This window comes from Apodemus sylvaticus, chromosome 9, assembly GCF_947179515.1.
Source record: "Apodemus sylvaticus chromosome 9, mApoSyl1.1, whole genome shotgun sequence".
Classification (NCBI taxonomy): Eukaryota; Metazoa; Chordata; class Mammalia; order Rodentia; family Muridae; genus Apodemus; species Apodemus sylvaticus.
Genome location: NC_067480.1, coordinates 83406112 through 83424060, shown reverse-complemented (window position 1 = coordinate 83424060; position 17949 = coordinate 83406112). Strand labels below are relative to the sequence as shown.

The 17949-nt window shown below is 44.8% G+C and overlaps 1 protein-coding gene across 1 annotated transcript in view; it reads left to right on the top strand.

The window, feature by feature from the left end:
- The window catches only part of Rcan2 (regulator of calcineurin 2), a 225555-nt gene extending 208063 nt beyond the window's left edge, over window positions 1-17492 (top strand). The window contains exon 5 of the mRNA XM_052193409.1: window positions 14893-17492. Coding sequence (XP_052049369.1) covers window positions 14893-15053 — 161 coding nt within the window. The 3' untranslated portion in view covers window positions 15054-17492. The remainder of the gene's footprint in view (window positions 1-14892) is intronic.
- Window positions 17493-17949: the final 457 nt, after the last annotated feature.

Here is a 17949-nt window from a genome sequence, read left to right as displayed (position 1 = left end):
GATAAAGATGGAGTCTGATTTGATTAATTATTATTCTCTTTGAGGGAATGCCTGCTTGTTCAGTGTAGAGCCTGCCTCAGAAGGAAGGAAGCCTGCCCACTTGGCTTCTGGGGCCTTAGAAATGGCCATGGTTTCACCCTCAGAGATCCCCTGTGAGAAGCAGTAGGTGTGCAGGATAGGCTGGTGAGAGAAGTGGTAGCATTTATGAGTGCCTGGCTCACCTTCTGAAGTCCCAAATCTACAGTCTCCATTCAAGGAGGGCCACAACTGTGAAGAGCAGTAGCATGGTGACATGTACAAACACAGGTTTTCTCAAGTCAAGCCTTGGAAGGCCATTACCTGTCAGAGAGGCAGGAACCCTCTAAAGCCAAGAGGACCCTGTGGGCTGCTGGTTTGACTTGGCTATGAACGGGTACCACATGAATGGGCATGTTGCATAGTTGTTCTGAATATCAGCACATAGAATTTCCTGTAGAATTACCAAGACCCTGGCTGGCTGAGTTACATTTTACAGGACTGGAGATGGGTCCCAGGGTGAGAACATCAATTACTGAGAACACTGCTAGGTAATTACAAGACTTTGCTCATCATCCTTCACTGTAAGCGTGAGTGTGTGTGTGTGTGTGTGTGTGTGTGTGTGTACAAGCGCTTATATGCACATATATGTATATCTGAAAGAAGGCTAGAGGTCAGACTCTAGTATCCCTCTTCAAGCATCATCTACCTTTTCTGCTGTTTGTTGAGACAGGATCTCACATGGCCTGGAACTCGATAAGTAACTAAACTGACCAGCCAGAGATTCTTGGGGACCCAACTGTCTCTCCCTCCTCAGCACTGGATTTATAAGTGCGTACCATCATGCCCACACGGGCTCTGGACAGTAGGTGTTTGTGTTTACCCAGTAAGCCCTTCATCAGTTGGGAGCCGTATTCCAGCCTGGTCTTTGCTCTTTAACAAAGTGGCTTCTTGATATAAAATGTGCTGGGATTGTAGCTCAACTGACCCATGCTCTGCCTACTGAGAGCTAGTAATCCCGTAAAATCTAGTCCTTTTGTTAGTGGTGGTTTGTTTTATCAAGGATATAAACTTTCATTTGGAGTCAGTGTCAACAGAGAGCAGAACAGAGAGGAGATGAGGGCCAGCCTCAGCCTCCCTCGATGGCTAGAAGTCACTATGAGGGATGGGTTGACCTAAATGATAGAAGGAAGTGATATATAGAACAGGGATTAGGCCAGGATACTTGTAGAACCTGCCACAAAGGAGGCAGAGAGTAAATGACCTCAGACAGACAGAGAAGGGTGGTTCCTGTGAATATTGATCCCAGGTGATTGACAGTGTTCAAATGCAGGCTAACCTATGGCCTTCACCTCCCTGTCTCAAATATACCTTGTACCATTTCGCAAGTGCCCTTGAGTTATTGTCATCTGCATGATAGACTGAGGGACAGAGCTGTGGTAAGACAGATGGGTTTTCTAGGGTAATACAGCTGGATAGTTGTCTCTTCTGATTCCTGCAGGGAATGAAGCTCTACCCCTTGGCCAGACGGTCTCCTGTTATGGAGCACTGCCAACTTCAGGCCCCTCTGGCTTGGATACGGGATAACTTCTGTTCTAACCCTGAGTTGATGGTGATCTTTAACACCACACCAGTCTTTCAGAAAGCCTAACCCAGTGTGTAGGGTGAGCAAAGATAGACCAACATCTAGGGTTCCCTCCTTCCTAAGGACAGCTGGGTCTATGTTCCTAGAATATCTGCAACCAGGATGGATTTGGGGGTTTGTCATTGTTGTTATTGTTTTGACATTATTATTCATGTTCCTTGTCAGCAGTTTGATGCTGTTTCTCTTTGCTTTCATATCCAATGTGGATGAATGACTTGTGTCCAACAATGGGGCTGAAAATATTACAGAGGTCATATTAGAAGCCAGAATCCTTACTTGTCTGGGTCCAAAAGAGAACCCCCAAGACTTAATGATTTATAAAAAGAGGTCGAGATGTGTTTGGCTAGTAGTTCTGAAGGCTAGGAAGCCCAGGAACATAAATGTGACCATCTGCTCACTCCTGTCATCCAGAGGACATGACGCAGTCAGATATGAGAGAATGCAGCTTTATTCCCACGGGTTTGGAGGCAGAGGCAGGTGGATCTCTGTGAGTTTGGGCCAGCCTCATCTAATAGCAAGTTCCTGGCCTATATTCATTCGTACACATATAGTGATACCCTATCTTTAAAGCAAAGACTCCATAGAGGAGGTGAGTTTAGAACATACTCTACAACAGCCCACTCTCGTGGCAACTAACCTGCTTCTCATGAATAGGAGACTGGATTAATCCATTCATTGGCACTCAGTCTTCGTGACCCAAATGCTTCCCCACGCTGCAGTAGGGAAGTGGGGATCTAACATATGAGCTAATGGTAGGCCCTCAAGCTACAGAAGAGGCTATTTCAGGCATAATAATGAGGGTTCAAGACTACATACTCTGAATTACCTCAACATGGTGCTACAGGGAAAAAATTCACATTTGTCTTCCACGTGACACTTTATGCAGTCACTCCCTTCTCCTTGTGGGTATTTTCTCTTGTTCACTGTTGGCTCTTCCCTGCTTTTTAAAAGGAATGTGTTTGCTTTATCCATGTTGGCATTCTCTGTTCCTGCTAGCGCCTGGCACATAGTAGATGCTCAATAAATATTAGATGACTGAATACATAAACAAATGGATGTCTCAGATGTTAGCCTCCTTACAGATAGTATCTTCAGCAGCAAATTGTTGCTTTCTGTGGCTTTAGCCAGACTGAGTCAGACAGCAGTTAATTAATGTTAGCAATAACAAAAGGACTTCCAGCATTGCCATTAAAAATGATTTCATAAAGTTCGTTTCTTTAATCCTTTGGCAGAACCCTTTTAGTGACAAAGTATAACTCATTTCGTGTTAAGGGAGAGTTACCTGAGTTCTGGTTTTTAAAAACAAAATATTTCTATTAATTGTTTGAAATTTTTATACAAAGTATTTTGATCATATTTACCCCCATCCCTCCCCATAACTCTTTTCAGATCTACTTACTACCTCCCCCGCACCGATTTCCAACTTTGTGTCTTTTTTTTAAAAAAATCCTCAGAGTTCAATTTTGTGCTATGCTTACTCTCATGGGAATGAGACTATCCTCTGCGACAGTCAAGGCACCACAGTCCACGCCCTTAAGGAAGACAGATTCGCCCTTTCCCAGAAACCACCACGTGCTCGTAGCCTCCCTACTGGGGTTGGGTGTTTAGGATCCCCTTCCCCCTGTGTGCTAAAAGATCGCCTACCTTGATCTTTGAGGGTCTTATTCAGGCAGCTACAGCTCCTGTGAGTTTATGAGGGCAGAGGTCATAGAACATGCCCAGGTGGCACCCGCTCCTCCCATTCTTCCCACTTCTAGTTCTTATGATCTTTCTATCCCCTTTCCCCCAGTGATTCCCAATCTTGGAAAGGGTGGAATGAATAGTCCCTGGTGTCTGAACGCTTCAAAGGCATTTATTTTCTGTACTTTGATCAGTTGTCAGTTTCGGAATTAACCACCATCCATTGCATATACCCCAGGCCTTTTTTTTTCCAAGGGGGGGGGGAGCCTACATCCCTGCATTACTAAAATGGCAATTTGGAGCCTGGTGCACAGAATTGGCTCCCTTTTTTTCTGTTGATGGGGTGTTTACAGTCTCTAAGAAACACAGGAGGCTCCCTGTGCTTTGTTTAACGCTGAGGCGGAGGCTTCTGACCTGGTAATGAGCTAGTTCTTTATTTCTCTTTGTTTTATGGTATCTGCTGTTTTGAATTTGAGAAGCAGTACGGGGCTATATTCTTTTGGTAACGGAATAGGAAAGAAAGGAAAAATAAAATCCCAGCCTAGCAAAAACAGTGTATCCACAACAGCGGGCATAAATGGCAAACAGACCGCCAACCAACTAGACGGGATGCTGATCTGAGCAGATGTGAAGTGCCAGCCTTTGTTCTGCTCTCTGGAGGGCGCGGAAGGTCGCGCTCACTGCCACTGAGAATGCCCACAGGGAGATATGAAAACATTGTCTATTCTCTTCTTCCCTCCTGCTATTTTTAGCTCGGCATAGCGAGATCAATTTTAGTTAACAGCAGAGGAGAGTTTTAAATGGTGCTTCAGTTTCAAGTTGCCCGTGTCTGCTATATTTAGCTACCCTCCCCCAGCCCCCACGATTGCTACTCTATCAGAACATGTCGTCGTAAAGAAGCTTGGCTGCAGTCACTGCTCAACATAGTCTCCCTTCAAGTGGAAAATATCTCTCACTAATTAATGTAACTCACAAGGAAGACATATCTATTTCAAGCTCTGAGTCAGAGGTAAGGAGAATTCTTTTACAAATATAAACTGGCACTCATACTTTGCGTGTATGGCATGAGTACTGCATGATGGTTCACTTCATGATCCAAGATGGGTGTGCTCTGAACACAGGCGTGAACTGTACACACAACAGCCAGCATCCCCCATCCCCGGTCAGCATGCTCTCCCACCATGGCTCCCCACACACAGGAGATGCGGAGCTCTGATCCCCCAGCGGGCATTTCAGCAGCTTCTGGCTCCTCTCCAGGAGTTCTCCCTGAAGAGGGGAGTCACACCTGTGGAAAGGTCTTCCTTCCCCACGTGTCTCAATTCCACTGAGCAGCAATGTCAAATCCCTACATGTCTTATTTTGTGTGTTCTTCCTCCGTCGTTGTACCAGGAATTCAGGCCTTCAGTCTACTTCTGTGAAGTTATCTGGGTCCTACAGGTCTAGGAGGGCACCTCCTAGATAAATGGCCACCATGAGGGGAGGGGAAGGAGAGACCTGTGGAAGAGGCGAATGGCTTTTGTGATAAATCTGGAACCTCTTCCTCTCCCAGGTCTTCCTCTCTGTTAATCTCTTTCACTCCCTCCAGAACCAGAACAGAGGGAGGATGCTAGAAATCCAAGTGACATTTTCCTATTATGACCTCGTATTATCTCTACCCTAGCCCTACTCAGACCCCTCACCTATGCACAGGAGGGAGTGTGACAGCGACGGTGGTAACCAGCCTGGACTGGAGCACACCGCTCCTCTCCAGGGCTGTCCAACATGTATAAACATGTGCAAACACGGAATCAGAGAAAAACCTCTACAGACAACTGGAAATCTTGGAAACGCCTCTTTCATTCCAACCCTCCTTACCATCCTTAAAAGTATATTCTGTGTCTACTCTTGGGCTATCTCGTGAGCTGGCTCAGCCGGTAACAGTCCTCGCTGCCAAGCCAGATGGCCTTAGTTCAACCCCCAGGGCCCCACTTGGTGGAAGGAGAGAACTGACTTCTGAAAGTTGCACATCCACAGATCCACACTAAATAAATAAATAAATAAATAAATAAATAAATAAATAAATAATAAATAAATAAATATTTTAAAAATTTAAATCTGGTGAATTGGCAGCAACTAGATGGCTGTGATTTTCAGTGTTCAGTATGCTCTGCCTTTCATACCTGGTCTTTTCTATCTGCAAAGAATATCTACCATAAAGTTGGGCTCTCTTCTTGCTGTGGGATGATGACTGAAACGCCACGGTGTGAGTTTGAGTCTAGAATGCACCTTTTGTGTGCCGTATGATCAGAAGTTCCCTTACCCTCCCGTGATGAAACCCACATCACAGAACTGTATAATAAGCATTCATTTTTTTTAAATGTAACATCCTTGGAGACCTAGCCCTGTGCCTAGAATTTAGTAAGTACTCTAAAACACCGTTTTCATTGAGTTTAAGGAGCATGCCGGGTTTCTAGGACATACAATAAGCAAAGCAGGCAGCTGCTCTAAAGGGTGGGTGTTCAGCTTGATTGAAAAGACAGAACAGTGGTCAGAGTGGAACATCCATGGGTGTGTCAGGTACCACAGAGACAATAGAAAGGTGTAGGAGCACACTCAGAATTTACATGATGCTTTGGTCACAACCTGAAGGGAGTCAGCACTGAGCGAAATGAAGCCTCAGCTGCTCTCAGGGTGAGAGGAGAGGCAAGATCGTAATGGTTATCTGGTGTGGGCTAACCACATCTTCTCTTTCTCCTCCATCCTCCATCTTCTCCTACTCTTCTTTCTCCTCCCCCTCTTTTTCCACCACCATCTCCACCTCCTCTACCTCCTTCTTCTCCTCCTTCTTTACCACCACTACCACTACCACCACCACCACCACCACCACCACCACCATCATCATCATCATCCCTAATGGACTTCAGGAACTTAAGCTGTTCCAGATACTGGGAAAGTACCAGGATGGGCTAGAGAGCATGCGCCATTCTTTAACTAGGAACAGTCTTTAGGTTCAGTAGTTTCTTTGCCTTCCATCCTACGACAATGATTCCCAGCTGCCCCAGGTCTGTACTAGACTTTACACAGGCAATTGTTAGCAGCTCAGCGCCCTCTGTAAGTCAACCCTATATTTATTGAGCATTAACTAGTGTCTGTTCACTCCCCAGTCTACAATGTGACTTCAGTGGGTGAGGTCCCTTGCTCTGCAAGCATGAAAATCAGAGTTCAAATCTCCTGCTCCTATATAAACTGCCAGACATGGCTAGGTATGCCTGTAACTGGGTCAGTATTGGGAAGACTGAGACGTGCAGAGCCTGAGACCTTGCTGGCTGGGTAGCTTAGCTGAAGCTGACCTGGTTCTGTGAGAGATCCACTTTCAAGACAATAGCACAGCAAGTGACAACACGCACACACTCAAACTTATACATATTCATACTTACACATACATACTCACACATACATATACACACACTCATACACATATACATATATACACACACTCACACATACTCACATATACACACACTCATACATACACACATATACACACTCACATATTCACACACATTCATACTCATACGTACATACATATACATATTCATATACACTCACAGACTCACACACATTTATACTCAGACACACTCATACAAACACACACTCACGCATACACTCACACACACACACACATATGCTCACACATACACTTACACATATACACACATATACATGCATACACACTCATACACACATACACACATTCACACACATACTTATATATACATACAAGCATGTGCAAATATCATTCCAATGAGATAATTATGGTTACAAAAGATGGTACATTTAAATATTAGAATTGAATGGTTCAGAGGATCTCAGGGGAAAAAAATGCCAGATCTCATTAAAATAGCAACTTGCAGTTTTCTGTCTCAGACATAGGAGTGTGGAAGTGGGTAGGAAGACAGAGAAAAAAGGAGAGAGATTTACCAATGACAATTTAGAAAATGGAGACTAGTGACTTGGGGGAAATAACTGTCTGTCTTCATGATCAGGTTCCATGGTGCCCAGCTACACAATGGCCTGGGGGACTCAGCCTGCCTTTCAGTTCTTAGGCTTCCTCATGACCCACTGAGTCAAAGCTCTTTGCAACTGTTTCATTGCTTGGTTATTTAAATACTGCATGAATAGTTCTTCATATAGAAAACAGATTATTTGGGTAGCACTGACCACAGTGACATTCTCCCAAGCAATTAAGATCATGCATCTTGGGAGAGCTTTATATAGTCGGTATGAATTTTTCTTGACCGTATCCTAGGAACACGGGTGCTAACCTCCTTGCATTGATAAATGCTCAGTTATACAACTTCCTCTGAGTCATGTTATTAGCATGTGATAATGCAGCATTGCCATCTGTTGTTTTAAGAAGACTAGTTGCTGTGGTGAGGAAAACAACAGGAAGTGCCCCAGGTGGCTGGAAGTTTCAAAGATGCCGCCAGATGGGGTCCTTTTGCCTAGCGGATGTTGGAAGGAACACGTGTGGAAATGCTTCAGAGTCACATTGAGGAAAGCACTGAGACCAAAAGTGGTGGCTGATGGGAAATTGAGGGGTACTTGGCTCTAAGGATTTCCACAGAGATGCCTGGAAGGGTGATAGAAAGACCTTTGAGGGAAAACCAGGTAGAAAAGAAACATACGCACACAAAGTCATGATATAATACATATTAGATATGTGAGCATGTGTGGGTATTTAGGAAGATGTCAGGCAATCAGTATGAAGCCTCCAATAAGTGGTCAGTGTGAACAAGTAAGAATCCGTACAGAAGAGCAGGAAGTGCTAAGGAATAAAGCATCTACCTGTTAAACTGCCATTGGCAAGCCCCTGGGGCAGAGATTCTATCTGTTAGGGACTGGTCCCCAAGGGCTGAAGTCTCAGGAGGGTTTCTTCTTCCCTTCATTAAATTCAAAAAGGGTTATTATTTTTCATTCCTAAGTATTAACATCTGTATAGCCTTGACTGTGTTTTAATGTCTGCGCCATCTTCTGGCCATCGAGCCTCTGTAAGAAGCTGGTATTTACAAACTGTAATCTCAGCGAGGAAGTCTAGAGAAAATGCAGGAGGGGCTCAGTCCCTGCCTAGAGACAAAGCTGGCATTATGGCCGTCCCCTGTGTCAGTTAGCATAGAAGGTGCTACCACACAGGATCCTTCAGGACCATGCTCATTACAGGTGGGTGGCATCTTCATACCACAGGAACTGGGACATTGTCACCAACCTGATCCCACCCACCCGAGAAGCCAGAGGACAGAAGTTGGGCATCTATTTTGGATGGCAGCCAAGCCTCAGTCAGTGTCCAGGGCCTGACTGAGCATTTGACTCTTGCCCACACTAGATAGTTTTTCACGTGTCTCAGCAGAGGTCAAGGGAAAACCCTGACTGGTGCATTTTTGATGGCTTTTGGCCCTGGCCTCCTTTCTGCACACAGGGGACAGGACAATCTAATGCAGACAAAGGAGCTAGCAGGTGACAGATGAATGCTTTCCTTGTCCCATAAAAGAACCCGGTCTGAATGTCCTGTCCTCACTGCACCATGGCCAAGATTGTCTCCACCCTGGGTGGAAAAGGCTTGACACAAGCTCTTAGTCCCCAGTTAAGCCCAGTTGTCCCCTTTGAATAGTGACAGTATTGACGTCAACCCTCATGGTGGAAGAATTAGCTGAAGCCCAAGGGGAAAGAGAAGCCAAAAAAAGAAAGATCTAATCCAGTAAAGCTAAGGCCGTTTCTTTTTATTTTGTAGGCACTCAGCAGATGTTAAGTTTTGCGGGATTTTGATAGTAACAGTGTTTCCCAAAATAGCACAATGAGATGTCAGCCTTAATGGGACCACAGCCAGAAAGCATCCCTTACTCCTGTGCAGTCTGACTTGATTAACATAACTGAAGAGGCTGCACCAGAGGGGACCAAACTGCTACTCAGTCCCATTCTGGGTTCTTCTTCCTCCCTGCCAGATGTGTGAACAAGGTGCAAGGGGTGGGGGGTGCCTTGGAAGGAGCACCCTGTTATCTTAGCCAAGGTGAAGAAAAGACCTAACAAAGGCTAGTTTCCCTTGTGTGCTTCACTGCAGTTGTGAAGGGACAGGGAGGAAGAAGAGGAAGGGAGGATGGGGAAAAGGAAAGGGGAAGGCATAAAAAGAGAGAGGAAGGAAGGTGGAAGGTGGGAATGGAAGATGGGAGGAAAGAAGAAATTAGAGAGGGGAGGAAGGAGAGGGGAAGAAAGGGAAAGAAGGGGAAAAGGAAAAGGAAGCCAGCAATGGTAGAGTCTGCTAGAAATACCAGCACTTCAGAGACTGGCACAGAAGGGTTACAAGTTCAAGGCTAGCATGGATTGCATAGTGAGTTCCAGGCCAGCATGGGTTAAACAGTGAGTTCTAGGACAGCCTGGGCTACATAGTGAATTATAGGACGTATATCTATGTATATTATATAGCATTATAGGGTTACAAATGTGATCTTCTCTCCAATAAGGATAGCTTTCTTGCCAAAAGATGAGTAAAGGGCCAGGATATATGTTTATGCTGGCCTGCATCACCGCTGTCACCCACACCAGCCTTAGGTTTCATGACCTTCGCATTAAGGCTTCTGTGATCTCTCCTCCCCCTCTCCCCTCCCCCCTCCTCCTTCCTCCCCCTTCCTCTCTACCTCCCCCCCCCGACATACACACACACACACACACACACACACACACACACACACACACAAGCACACACCCCTCCATTATATCAGGGTCAGCAAGGTGGCTGGCCCCACTGGTGTGTGTTTGTTAGCAAGCACTTCTAATAAGCTCTTCCTCCAAGAACCAGTGCTCAGAGATGTCCTCAAGCTGCCCTAAACCATCTCCTGCATCCCCAGATAAAACTGGTTCCAAGAGTGTTCCTCCCATTAGCAGCACCCAAATAGGCTCTTCTGCCTTAGAGCTTTGATCTTAAAAAATAAATAAATAAATTAGGACAAAATAGTTCCATGGTGATAAACTCCACTTAATCCAACATATTTAACAAATTAAAAGGGCCACATGATGCCTACAGGGATTTCACAGGGGCTTACTCCCTTGCTGGATTAAGGCTTGCTTTCCATTCCAGCTTGCCATGTAGCAGGGTGCAAACAGGGGAACGTGCTGACTGGTCCTTATCAACTAACTTGGACCAGGGGTGTAATACTTGCAGCAGTCCTATCTGTAATTTCAGCACACATAACTCATAGAGTCTTTATGCACTGCAGAGCAACTCCTCTGCCTGCTTCTATTGCTTTGGCTTCTAGAGCGCTTAGGAGCCATAATATTCTGTTTGCTTGGGCTAGTCACTGCAATGGAAGTTCCTGCTGGACACAGTGGAATGCTGATAGGGATGCTGATGGAGATGCTGATGGAGGATCTGATAAAGAGCTTCCTGCCTCCTAGACTGAGGAGACAGAGATGGTTGAGTGAGCAAAGCACTGGCCATGCAGATAGGAGGCCCTGAGTTCAGATATCTGAAGCCCACGGAGAGCAAGAGATGCTAGTATGTGTCCACAGTCCTAGCATTCCTATGCCAAGATGGAAGCTATAAATGGGGGAATCCCAAGCACTGGGTGGCCCAGCGAGCCTGGTGTACCCCCAGCAAATAAAAGACCCTCTCTCAAACAAGGAACTAAATAAGAACTAATACCCAAGGCTGTCCTGTGATCTCCACACCTGACGCTACAGGAGCAAGCAAGCAAGCATGCATGTGCGTGCAAACACACATACACACAACTTCAAAGGGAATACAACATTTTTGACTGAATAAAAAGCAGAGTAGAATAAAAAGTTTGCCAGGCTATATAACAAAAGCACCATAATGTGAATGGCTTCTACAACAAGACTGTTGACATGCATTTCCGGGAGCTCCAAGATCAAGGTGTGCATAGGGCTACACTCACTCTGAACGTGTTAGAGAAGGACCTGTTCCTGCCTCTTTCCTAGCTTCTGGTCATAATCTGGCTTTGGACAACATAGATCCGTTCTCCATGTGGCATTTATTCACTCTGCGTGAGTTTCTGTGTGTTTACCCGATCTTGTCCTTTTTTTTATAAGGTTATAGACTTAATGACCTCATCTTAACATGGTCATCTATAAAGAGACCTTATTATCAAGCGTAGTGGCATTCATAAGAACTCAAGGTTAGGACTTCAATAACTTTTATGGGGATAGTTCAGTGAATAACAGTGACTAAGCCATCCTTCCCAGGATCACTTGGAAGAGCTTTGATACCCACTATATCATCCAGGATCCTCATTTTCAATGCCAGCCTGCAACCTTTAAGTTTATACCTTGCAAGTTTTCTGTTCTGCTCCTGTTTTCTTACCAGTGTGTGCACAGGGCCACAAATGACTGATACCCTGCCGTGGGGACTAACAATACTTGCTCTAGTCATCAAGTAGAGGTTCACCATACAGACCTAGGACAACAGGCACAATTCCTGGGCAGGGTGGTTTCTAGGTCATGATCCTTGTAGGAAGGCAAGATTTGAGGAACTCTCAGAGAGAGGTGGGATGGTGCCAAATGGCAGTAGATAGGCTGAGTAGGAGAAGATAGAGACCATGATTAGGCTTGAGCTGGTAAGTCACTCTAACAAAGCACACAGGGAGTGAATGAACTCAGGAAAAGACTGCTGAGAGGTGACATAGAGTCTTTTGGATTAGTTCAAGGACATCTGGACTTGGGGAGATTTGAGGAGCCAGCCACTAAGATGCAATCTAGAAGATACTACCTTTAGAAGTCTTTTTCTGTTGAGTCCTAAAGGATGGGAAGTACAGGGTGAGGTTTCAGGGGAAGATGGAGATGCTAACAGTTATGGAGAAAGTGCAGGCTGTAGATCCACTTTTTCTTGCTCCTCTACCTGGAGATCACATTGCTTCTACAGGTCTGTGCTGTTAAGGCACAAATGTTGATTGACTACACTGTGCATTCAGCAGTGGGGAAGACCATGGGAGAGGCTCAGAAAATACCTACTGAGGTGAAATGAAGACATGCCAGGGAGTCAGGGAGTGACTTGATTATAAAACAGCAAACTGGAGGCAACTCTTATAAGGACAACATTTAACTGGGGCTGGCTTACAGGTTCAGAGGTTCAGTCCATTATCAAGGCAGGAGCATGGCAGTGTCCAGCCAGGCATGGTACAGGAGGAGATGAGAGTTCTGCATCTTCATCTGAAGGCTGCTAGAAGAGTGACTGTTACGAGGTCTCACTGCCCACCCCCACAGTGACATACTTCCTCCAACAAGGCCACACCTCCTAATAGTGCCACTCCTTGGGCCAAGCATATTCAAACCACCACAGACAACAGCCAAAGGTGGAAATGCATGAGGGACAGTACCTATGACTGTCCTCTAAGCCACACATGTTCATATACACATGTGCATCTATATACTTATATACCCCCAAGCCAGAGAGAGAGAGAGAGAGAGAGAGAGAGAGAGAGAGAGAGAGAGAGAGAGAGAAACACTCTAGGAATTAGGGCCTTAATGATCATCAACAATTCATTCACTAACCACTGAAGATTCTGGACAAGCAATCCATCCCTATTGCACCCCAGAGTTGTGGTCATTGGAATCATAGAGCTGGAGGAGAATTTAAAGACGATCTTTGCCAAAACATGTTTGACTCAAGATTACTCAGCCATTAGCAGCAAGGCCTGGGATCAAGCGGTAACAGGTCTGACTCACTGGCTGTGTTCGTCAGCTCCCTGTCACTGAGACAAAACACTTGAACTAATCAGTCACTGAAGTCAATTTGGGCTTATGGCCTCAGAGCCTTCAGTCCATACTCACTAGGCACTATGGAGCCCAGTTCCCAAGGAGGGAACCATGTAAAAATAATGTTTAAATCTGTTTTTCCTTTGGTCCTTTAGTTCCTATCAATGACAACTTTAAGATATTAGTAGTAGTATTAGTAGTAGTAGTAGTAGTAGTAGTAGTAGCAGCAGCAGCAGCAGCAGTAGTAGTAGTAGTAGTATTTGCCTAGGCCATATGCTTTGGCTCATTCCCTGACTAGCTCATAACTTATTTAACCCACTTAAACTATTCTATGTCTACCAAGTAAGTGGTTAGTTACCTCTTATTCAGTCCCATCCCACTTCTTCCTTAGCATCTCCTCACTATCTGCCTGCTGATTTACATTCATCTTCTTGGTCTTGAATCTCATCTCTCTCAGCTCTCCTCCTGTCTCTCCTTCATCTCTTACTATTTCCCAGAATCCTCTCTTCCTGCCAGTACGGTACCCCCGATTTCTGCCTCAGCTCATAAACCATCAGCTTATTTACTGACAGGTAATGTTGATAAGAGAATCTCTCTATAGAACTGTGATGGAGAGGGCAGACCCACTTACCTCATGGAGGTCAGAAAGCAAAAAACGGAGAGAGGAGGGCCAGGGTTCCATCATCACCTACAGGGGCATATCCTCAATGATCCAACTTCCTTCTGTGATACTCCAGCTCTTGAATGTTCTCTCATGTCCAAGGGCACAGCAAACTGAGCCTTTAGAGAGCACCGAGGAACCAAAGCATGACAGTGCCAGATCCATCTCGTCCTTACAATCCACCGGAATGGAAGTACCATTTTGAAACTTGCAGTTGAGCTTGCTTTCCTGAGAAAGGCTAAATGGCTTACTGGGGATTGGCTAGTTGATAGTAGACAAATGGCAGTTGTACATCTGAGAGATGTTAGCCAGGACACAATGGCAGACAGGCTTTATTCCATCCGATGTCAGATCACATGCTTCCCAATGCACCTAAAAATGTTGGACCTATTTCTTTTGCAAATCTTATGAAAGCCATTTGTAAGAATCCTTCCTGAGGGAGAGGAAGGACTATAGGAATCAGATTTGTCAAGAACACCACAAGAAAACCCAAAGAACCAACTAACTTAGACTCATCATGGCTCAGAGAAACAGAACTGACAACTAGAGAGCCCACATGGGTCTGACAGAGGTCCTCTACGTATGTTACAGTTGTGTAGCTTGGTCTTCTTGGGGGACTCCTAACAGGAGCAGGGGCTATCTCTGACTCTTTTGACCTTGTTCCTACTACTGAATTACCTTGTCCAGCCTTAATTCGAGGGAAGGTACCTAGTCTTACTGCAACTTGATATGCTGTTTGATATCCATCCATGCTACCCATGGGAGGTCCACCCTTTTCTGCAGAGAAATAGAAGGGTAGATGAGGGAAGTGCAGGGAGGGGAGGATGGAGGGGAAACTGTGGTCAGGATGCAATATATGAGAAAATGAATTTAAAAAAATCCTTCGTCCAGGTATTGTGGCTCAGGTCTTTAATCCCAGCACTTAGGAAGTAAAGGCAGGTTGATCTCTGTGATTAAAACCAGCCTGGTCTATATAGTGTGTTAAAGGACAGTTGGAGCTACATAGAGAGACCTTGTCTCAATAAAACAACAAAAACAAAGACCAACCAACCAACCAAACAAACAAACAAACAGAAATCCAACTAACCAACCAACCAAACAAACAAACAACCTCTTTCCCTTTTCTCACCAGATGTCTCTTGCTTTTCAGGAGAGAAGTATGAACTGCATGCGGGGACCGAGTCCACACCAAGTGTTGTGGTGCATGTGTGTGACAGCGACATGGAGGAAGAGGAGGATCCAAAGACTTCCCCAAAGCCAAAAATCATCCAGACCCGGCGTCCCGGCCTGCCACCCTCCGTGTCCAACTGAGCACGTCCACAACTGAGCACGTCACGTCCACAATACATGCATCTCCTCTTACCATGCTTCCTCCCTTGGTGTTTGTCAAAACAATTAATTGCCTTGAAGTCCCTGGGTGTTTGATTGTTTGCGAATCCTTCCTTGTGATTAAGCCTCTCGGACAAAAGGGCTAGGAAAAGGTGATATGTCTCCCAATCAACTCCCACCCATTAACTACAATCTATCACTTAGAAAGTTCTAGACAAAGGGTAGTATTTTCTTATTAAACTATCAGTATGGCCTATATCTCTGTTCTCTCATGTTGATCCAAGCCAGAGACATCAGTAATGAATAGCCTTTATGTTGTTTGTGAGCTTCTCCAGTTCAGTCCTATGTGTGTGTGTGTGTATGTGTGTGTGTGTGTGTGTGTGTGTGTGTGTGGTGTTTTTTTTTCCTGGCCCCTTATAGGACCATAAGTAAACTTGGTTTTGACTGCATGAGATCCCCCTATCTGGTCTCACCCAGTCCTCTGCATCCCAACATTCCCAGACATGCACGATCACCAGCATTTATTTTGATGATTTGAAGGTATGCCCCAACTTATGGTATCCCAGCCCTGTCCTGTATAGACAGGGGGCATCCACAGCACCATTCAGCTCAATAAGTCTGGGAATCATTATTAGTTTGAGTCAATACATCATATAGCTCTGTTCAAATTCCTGGAGGTAAAATTGAGCGTGGCCCCAAAGATATTCCTCAGAAGATTCTGAACATCACTACCACATAGGACTACCCAGTGTTACTGGGGAGGCTTGTCCGAGTGACAGAGACTGATTTCAGACAAACATATTTATTATAAAAGTCTCATAGTGTCTGAACGATTGTCCCCCACCCCTTTGTATATTTGTACAGATGTTTGAGCTGTGCTTTTAAAATCTGGATGTTTTTTATTTAGTGATTGTTCAACCGGTAGCTGCTTAATGACATCATACCTGTGTTGCTTCTGAATGCATTCTGATTCTAATGTAGATAATCTGGTACTATTACATGCTATTATGGTTCGTGCTAAGTTGTAAAAAGGGTACAGCAATGTCTCATGCCAATAGATAACTGACTAGCCAACCTCTTTGCTGTCCAGACCACCTGTTTTCAAACAAAGATCTAAGTATCAGTTATAAGCAACTTGGGTAATACTAAATCCAAGAACATATACAGCTGAGCATTTCAGAGCACAAAGGATGCCCCTCCCATTCATCCAATGCCCACGTGCTCAAACGTTCCTTGTTTTTGTTACATGTGACTTTTGTATTTCTCTAGCCCAAAGTGCATTACAGAAGATAACGCCTGCAGAACCATACTTTCTGCTCCATGTGTCAAGCCTCATCTGTTCCTGTTCATTAACAAGTAACTTTGGATGCAAATACCATTTACCACACAACAGGCAAGGACTTTCATGACCTAAGCCTCAGAATAAAACACAAGAACACTAACACAGCCACCTGATGGGGGGGGATCATTGTGGTTTTTTGATTAAGGTGTATGTTAGTTTCAGCAGAAACTTCAAACCTAGACTGATCACTCAGAAAATTAAAGTCCGTTCTACTGTGAAATATAGCAATATAGTGCCGGACACGGTACAGTACCATTGAGACCGAGGACAGTATTGCTTGTGGAATCCTGAGTTTCTACAGGGAAAACAAGTCTCCTTTTGAAAATCAGATCTGAGGAGTGTACAATAAGCAAAGGCTTTGACTTTCCTTTGTTGTGGAAGATTTTGTTTTTTCCCCCCCATTGGCCACGGAAAGACTACAAATAGTGACGAGATGATGCCCTCTGGTGGCAGAAACATTGAAGTCGGTTGAATAGATGGATTGATCACAACAGTCAACAGTCAACTAACGGGCTGCCTTTCTAATCCACATTAACTTTCAGAGAGAGATGAGAGAGAGAGAGAGAGAGAGAGAGAGAGAGAGAGAGAGAGAGAGAGAGAGAGAGAGAGAGAGAGAGAGAGAGAGAGAGAGAAACACAATCGAAATGAGAGAAAGTCTTGGAAATAACTTGTGCTTCCAAACAATGATAGCAGACCTGCCTACCTGGGATAGGCATTAAGATGAGAACTCTGTTAAAAATGGCCAGGTGACTAGTCTTAGTAAACTGTATTGCCATATGTCGATGTTAACCTGCTGCAGATCAAGGGATTCTCGCGCTAGGTTGAGCATGGGGAGGGGAGAGGAGGAGCTTTTCCCAGAAGGAATGGGGAAGCCACAGGACCTCTCAGCATGGAGAAAGTCGCCTCACCTCGCCGCCTCCTCGCCACTTCCATGATGCTCATTATGCAAATCTCTTTAGCGCTCTTTTATGTTTGAAACGTTTTAAATGGAGGGGAAGGGGAAGGTTTCCACCAACTGAATCATTTGTGCACGTGTACAGCTCAAAGAGCTTAGAGTTCAAATATATCTGGTGAATGAATGTCTGTGTGGCGTCATTTCTGAGTTGTCTGCCTGGGTTAAGAATTTCTGAGGTAGGGGAGGTGGAGGAGTACAAACCAGCTCGGAGATTTCTGAGGGGTGACCAATGTGTGTAACTAACCCAATGGCATCCTTCCTGATGAGCTAGCTGTCCTGTGAAGAAGTTATTTAAGTCAAGCCTGGAAGGATGGGTTGGCTTCTCATTAAGGGAGCTCGGAAGGTAATCTTACTGTAGTTCAACCATTCCAAAAGCCATTTTAAGTACACTAAGAACAGCTTATAATACATCCCAGCTACATTCTTTAAAAACACCAACAGGAAGCCCTCTGAAAGAGAGCCCTTAAACAATAAAAGAAATACTAGTGGAATCTAAGAGATTGGCTTTCTAGCTGTCATTGAGGTTGGAACATCCATTCACTGCAGTGACACCATAGGAATAGGAAGGTCACGAAGGAAAT